Below are 6,961 nucleotides of genomic sequence, written 5' to 3'. Positions count from 1 at the left end.
TTGTTTTCCCTAATTGTTCCTCAGCTTTGCTTGATTTGTTTTTCTAAGAAGATACTTCAAGTTAATGACTCGCAGGCTTTTCTTTCCTAGGAATTTACTCTGAGATTTTTGTCTCACAGGTCTTGATCTTTCAGACCTTTATACCTGTGTTTAACTCAACATGTGATAAAAATCCCAGTGGTGGGATCATTTGTGAAAAAGAAGACAAGCATGCACAAAAATGCTCACAGGATCTCAGGTTCACAAGGAAAAACTATATAATTGTCTAGCTGAAAACACACAATACTGAATCTATGCTGTCAAAAAGATGACACCTCTACAACACTTGGTATCTTACTACCTACTGGTGACATTTCTAGGGGGGTGTTTTAGAAAGAAAAAGATGCTTCAAGACTGCACGAAGCACTGCCAGCCTGACTTTCACAAACATCGCCTTCCAAAATGTATATAATCAAGGGCATAATTTTAGAGGTGTTCATAGACATGTCACAGTATTCCAGCCATAACTACTAGATAACAGTTTTAGTTCTGCATCATACCCTGTGGCACCCTCACATAGCAAACTTGTCAGGTAAGTTGAGCAATGTATGCTTATTGTACTGTTCTGATGTAATACAGAGCAAAAAGAAGACAGTATTAGTGTCAGCTGAGAAAAAGCTTCCTTTTTTTTGGTCTAGACTCATAAACCCTAAGGCACTTGTGGGCAGAAGCTCCAAGCACTGCTGGAAATCACTAATTATCAAACACCACAAATAGTAGGAAGGATTAAGCCACTGCTGCTACACAAGGTAGTCCCAGTTTTATGTGAATGCTCTGGAAAGCCAGGCAACCATCACTCAAAGGAATGAGACTTAATTTGTGGTTTGGGATGTGGGGAAGAGGAGTTCACTAGTCCCATGAGCAAATAGAATTAACATTTGTCTCAGAGTATTTTGACAAATGTTTGGAAAACAAGAAAACAAAAACCTTTAATTTGCAGACTTCATAAGACCTGTCTAAAGCATCAGCCCCTACTCAACTTGGACACTTGCTTAAATTAAAGCAGAAGTTGCCTGATCCACTCCAGTGTAACATCACACAGCATGTAAAGTTAACCTCATATAGAGGGACTCTGTTGTGCAAGGAGAAGGCTGACTCAGCAAAAAATTAAGCACACAATTTATAAAAATTATAATTAAGCAAAAAATTAGTTTTAAGCTCCTAGGAAGGTTAAGCAAGTCATCAAGACCTCTTCACAGGTTAAGCATATAATTTCTTGGTATGTTGGACTAGGGTGCAAGCATTTGCAGTATCTTCATTACAAGGTCTTTTTCCATATACATGCAACAGCACAGCTCACATGTATCATGGAGAGAACAGAGACAGCCACCATCCATTTCATCCTGCTCCTATTATCTAAAACAGAGGACTCACTTTTTGCTTGCAGAAGCTTAATGATGCAAAATGCAATACACTGCAAATATGTGACATTGAAAAGGGTTATAGCTGAAGCTACACAAACCAAAGGAGCAACAATAGAGAGAGTACTTAAATGGTTCTCTGCCTACTAAGGTACAGAAAGAAAATCCACTGCTGAAATCTTGCTTCAAAATAATATGTTTTAATTAAATCAAATATTTCAAGCCTGTCCATTGTAAATAGAGTCACCTTTGAGACACAGCCAAACCTTATCAACAGATGTATTTCCAAATAACAAGATCAATCAGGTTCTGAAGTATATTTGTTTTCCAGCAACCATGCACTCTAGTTTTACTGATATGACTAAGCTGTATATCTGAAGCCTACTCATTGACTAAATAAAGTAATAATTTTTAAGTTGAAATCTCTCAGCACATTTCTAAGCTGAAAAAAACAGAAAGTGACTAGAAAAATTTACAAGGTACTCAGAACAAAGAAAAAATAATTTATTAATTCATATTACAAGTTATCCACAGCTAGAGGGTGTAGGTATCCTGGGTGGTTTTTTTTTTTTAAGCAGGATATGCTCTAGCTGTGTCACATTAGCATACATAGCTGTTTATATGTGAATAATCAAATACATGCAGTGGAGTAGAATTTTTAGATGTAGATCAAGGGAAAAAAAAAGGCAACACAAAAAGTACTAAACCTTCTAGACCTCTATAGAGTAAATTAAAGCACTTAGTGAAAGGAAATACCAGCATATGAGGTCTTTGAATTTCAAATATCCTACAAAAAGTTATTAAGAAGAGACTGCACTGCTGAGAAAAAGACAAAACACAACCATATTTCTTGGTATATCCCTTACAATTGCAAAAGGGTTAGTCATTACTTTAGCTTAGACTCAGATATTTTTCCATTTTTAATGCCTTATGATTATTACAGGTTTTTAAACTCCCAAAGAGGACAGCAACAAGTATGAAAAAGCTACTTGCATTTCAGTTTTATCTTTCTAGCTCTCTGTCAATCCAAGAGCAAATACTGGGCCTTACCTTGCATGAACCTTTGTGGCTTTACTGTATGCTTAAGCCTGCATTGTTATAAACTGTGCACATGAAGACTGGCATTTGCATCTTCAACAGATTTGCTTCCTAAATTCCTAACATCTATCCTGAAGCTCAGAGTTTTGCAAAATAGTTTTCTACTTGCTGATCAAAACCCTGAGCAGAATATTTCTTTAGTGTATTTAAGGGAACCAATGAATACTCCTCTGCAAAACTCCTGGGAACATCATCATTTGTAACACTTCCCTGGGAGCTGGATGTCCCAGTGTCCCTGATGGTGCCATCATTGCCTTCATCCATTGAGATTAATTCGTTTCTCATCCAGTAGATCAAGTCATCTTCCTCACCTAGAAGGTGGTGTTGCAACAGATGTTTTCTAGAAGGATGACCTGCTGCTGAGCAGGTCAGCACAGTACAGTCTCTGATCCAACATCGAGCAGGTTCTTGCTGCTGCCAGTAGCTGGCAGACCTAGCCAGCATTCCCATAATGTCTCCATCTTCTGTCAGTTCAGGAGTCCTAGGGAGCCTCAAAGAGCCTTTACCATTGCAGTGCACACTGGTAAATGGGGCACGACTCCTAAATCTGTAAACTGCAGATGAAAACAAAAATAAATCAAGCAGAACAAACCAATTAAAGATCCAAAGCCAAGAAAAAACTTTTGTCCCACTGTTTTCTACAACACTTAATCACTAATACTTTATAGGTCCCTCATACCATTCCCACCCCCCTTACCTTTGAGTAGGTAAATTGGTTACCACAAGTCTAATGTCATTTGTCCAAAGTCAGAGAGTCAAATCTTGAGAAACTAAATGGTATATTGCAGTCCATTCCAGTGGTTTCTACCTTCATGAAACCAACCTTTCCTGTCTTTCTAGTAAAGGCAGAGAAATCTCCGATAAGCTAGACCTAGAACTAAACGTATGGACCATGGTCACAACGCTCTTAGGATTTCAATGTTCCCCAATTCTATCCAAACCATCACAACAGTCCTGCAATCCACTTTGCTTGCTAACTTCAACCGAGCCTTAAACCAGAAGACTAGAGCCATTAAAAAAAAAAAAAAACCACAAAAAAACAAATCAACAAAAAACTTGGAGGAAGGTAAAACCTAGCTACAACTCGCTCAAGCATACTAGAGGACTCTTCATCAGGGACTGTAATGATAGGAAAAATGGTAATGGGATCAAACTTCAACAGGGCAGATATAGGCTAGATATAGGGAAGAAATTCTTCACTGCAAGAGTGGTGAGGCACTGGCACAGGCTGCCCAAGGAAGCTGTGAAAGTTCCATATGTGGCAATGGACTAAGTTCAGGTTTGGACAAGGCCTTGAGCAACCTTATGGAAATTGCTAGTGGAGGAAGAAGGGACACCTGGTGGAAGGTGTCCCTGCCCATGGCAGGGGGTTGGAACTAGATGATCATTAAGTTCCTTTCCAACCTTAACCATTCTATGATTTTGCTTTAAATTCAGTAGCTCAAATTATCTAATTTATTCCTGATGCTTTCCAACCCCTCTGCCCAATACAGCAATTCTTGTTTTCTGTTTCTTTATGGCCTTTCTCTCAGAGATAGTCCCTTTCCCTATTTCTGACCTTGAAATATTCCTAGACAATCTTTACCTACTCCTTACAAAATTCCCAGCTGTGCCGTTTGAAAGGCATTTGTGTTACACAGTGAAGCCTGCTCCAGGCATAGAAAGGTAGTTGGGAGTCCTTCATAAGTCAGCCAAAATGATTATTACCTTGTGAGAGCTCCATGCCTATATGATACATCTGCACTTCAGGAGGACTTCTTGCATATACAAACTGGCTGTAAGCTCTAGAAGCTAACTGCCTACCAGTTATAACAAAGGCATTTGAAGCAACTTTGACTTGCAGTTCTGCTACAGAGAAGCCTTTAGTCTCTTCAGGACAAGAAATATCAGACCACTAGGAAACTACTGTGCTGCTGCTTCTATAACTCCACTTCACAGGGGGTAGGTGCAAACCCAATACATCCTGCACTCCATTTGGTCTTAGTGAGCTGTAGAGCTGATCTGCACAGTAAGAGGCTGGGAAGTAATTCCACTAAGAGTGCAGGGAGCCAGCCTTAACTCCAAGCAGTTATGTTATATAAAGAGTGCCTTGACTCAAGTTTTGAAGCCAGACATATTCTACAAAAAAAAAAAAAAAAAAAAAGAAGGAATTCTAGAACAAGTAATCTAAGATCATATTTTTCTGTTTGCTTCACAAATAGGAATCTTTAGGCCTTGGAGAAAGATCCACAACAAGAAATGCAAAGATATAAGATAACATTCTATAGGAGTCAGAGAATAGCAGCTCTGAAAACAAGGTAACAGAGCAGCCGTAGAAGTGTCACCTGCAGCTCTTTTACTTTTGAGCCCTTATTTCAAGGATATTGCATATGCACATGTGAACAAAATACATAAGTTCAGTTTCAGTAGTCCCCATCTGCAACCAAAATGAAGTTAAACCCACTTTCCTCCTGACCCAATACTACTGCCCCATTCTTGTTGATCACCTTGCAAGACCCTGGTTTGGCCTCCTCTTGGCAGCTCTGAAGTTGCCTGTTTACACCTTCTTCTCTGGTATCTAGTTAGCTGCGGTCTACCACACTGCTGGTTTTGGCTGGCTGCTGCAGTATCCTCTTCCCCACGGGAATGGAAAGCTCTTAGTTTGTCCCAGTGAACCATTTTGTTAGGATCCACCTAAAACCTAAGAGTAAAAGTTAATGAACAGAGGAAAAGTCAGGAAGCTATTGGTCTTAGAAAACAATAGAACACAGGTTCTAAGAGCTATAAAAGTCAGGTTTGCCTCGTATCATATAGAGCAAAAGGGAAGCCACACAAGGGTAAATTAACACCAACGATTCTTCCTAGGCATGACAAGAACTTACCTTACAGCTTAGCTCTACTCCCTCATAAAAGAGTATCCTTTCCTTATTCTTAAGTAAGACTACGAAGATAACTCCACTAACATGGGGAGGTAGAAAAGACTAGCAGTATAAGAAGTAAATGAACCACTGGAGGAGGAGCTAACACAGCATCTTCCTGTTTGTAATCAACAAAGCCTTTCCAGGCCTAATGAAGTTGAGAAGAGAATCCACAAAAGCTGTGTATGGTGTTTGAGTCTTAGTGCAGTACACCATAGCAAAGCCTCTTTGGTCCTCAAAGAGGCAAAGGAGAAGAAAGGGTAAATCTTTGTCTTTGCTGAGATATGTTCAGCACTGTAGTAAGAGGGTGGCAGGATAAATAGTTTTGCTTCTTTGTAATATATTTTATGATATTGTTTTCTAAGGTTTTCTTTCAGTCTTACTCTGTGCAAGCGTCTGCTGCAGTAACTGGAGTAGCTGCTTTTTCTTCTCTTCCAAATAGCCCTATATTCCAGATCTGGTGAAAATACAGTCTTTCTTCTAGATTATCTGACCCTTGTACAGCCCCCCTCAGGTCCAACTAGCTTGTAGATTTTCACTAGCTTAAGTGTTAAGCTTCTTCTAGCACTTTGTAAAATTCTACTGAGACTCTTTCACAATTCCTTGAGGACCATGACTCATAATCAAAAAAAACCCCAGGCCTACAGTGGAGAGGAGGCAAATGTTTTTTTGCGCTACATTCTGTGTCCTAGGTGCTTTTCCCTTCAGAAAAGGCAGCTCTGAAAGAAAGGACTAAACCAAAGAAAGGCTTGTATGATTTTCCTAAGCAAATGTCACTTTGTGTTTGAAAAAAAAGGACTGCTAATGTCTGTGAATGGCAGCTTGTCTGTCTGCAGACCCACAGACTAAGAGATAGTCCAAAGGGGATGCATGTGGGTACAAGTTCTACAAGCACTGAAAGCTTGATGAATTTTTTGTGGACATGGGCTGTTTTGGTAATTATGATTCTAATCATCACCTTAAAACAAAACAATGCTAAGCCCTGGGTTAGAAACACAACTGCACTGGTAAATCTTGTGTTTTCTCCTTGTCATATTTCAGAAGCAGCTAATTGAATGCAGACTTACTAAATGACTAGCACCAGACCACAGTAATCTCTCTTAGTTTCTGGGCTCTGCTATGTACGTGTTCAGCAATAAAATGCTTCTTTCCCTCGTGATCTGTCAAAGGCAAGGGCATCGTATCGTAAGTTACTGCTGGGGGAGGTGGGGGTGGGCAAGGAATGGTGGCCCAGAAGTTGAGGTGGGCGAAGGCTTGATGATCCAGCTCATATGACCTAATAGACTGTGTCACTGCCTTTGGGAAATACAAGCCTCCTGACACATGCCCTTGGCTGGAAGGTCAGAATAAAAAAGACCAAGCTCAGAAAATGAAGCCCTCCAGCTGAGAAAAATAATCCAACCATGGATTGGCAAAAGATTTATTTTTCCCCAACTTCTTTTTCTTTTCTTTTTTTCTTTTTTTTTTTTTCATTTTTAGACTTGATGTGTTGTTGTAGTGCACTTCACATCTGATTAAATTAGTCACATTGCATTATGCCATATCAAATGTGACATGTTGCAATGG

At 39.5% G+C, this 6,961-nt stretch overlaps 1 protein-coding gene across 1 annotated transcript; it reads right to left on the bottom strand.

Moving 5' to 3' along the window:
• Nucleotides 1-1,946: 1,946 nt before the first annotated feature.
• On the bottom strand, nt 1,947-5,399 carry LOC130592808 (uncharacterized). Its single transcript, XM_057397378.1, has 3 exons — nt 5,360-5,399; nt 4,985-5,178; nt 1,947-3,052 (listed from the first exon to the last, which is right to left on the bottom strand). Exons 2-3 carry the CDS (start codon nt 5,154-5,156, stop codon nt 2,577-2,579), a joined length of 648 nt encoding a protein of 215 aa, XP_057253361.1. The 5' UTR covers nt 5,157-5,178; nt 5,360-5,399; the 3' UTR covers nt 1,947-2,576.
• Nucleotides 5,400-6,961: the final 1,562 nt, after the last annotated feature.

Source organism: Pezoporus wallicus, unplaced genomic scaffold (assembly GCF_028554395.1).
Source record: "Pezoporus wallicus isolate ANWC-B61680 ecotype Strahan unplaced genomic scaffold, APGP_CSIRO_Pwel_v1 contig_227, whole genome shotgun sequence".
Taxonomy (NCBI): Eukaryota; Metazoa; Chordata; class Aves; order Psittaciformes; family Psittacidae; genus Pezoporus; species Pezoporus wallicus.
Note: the sequence above shows the minus strand (reverse complement) of the source record. Positions and strands in the feature narration are given on the sequence as shown.

Coding starts and splice junctions, on each gene's coding strand:
- LOC130592808 (XM_057397378.1), bottom strand. CDS start 5,156: ATGGTTCACTGGGACAAACTAAGAGCTTTCCATTCCCGTGGGGAAGAG. Junction 3,053..4,984: donor CCAAACCAGGGTCTTGCAAG/GTGATCAACAAG, acceptor TTTCATCTGCAG/TTTACAGATTTAGGAGTCGT.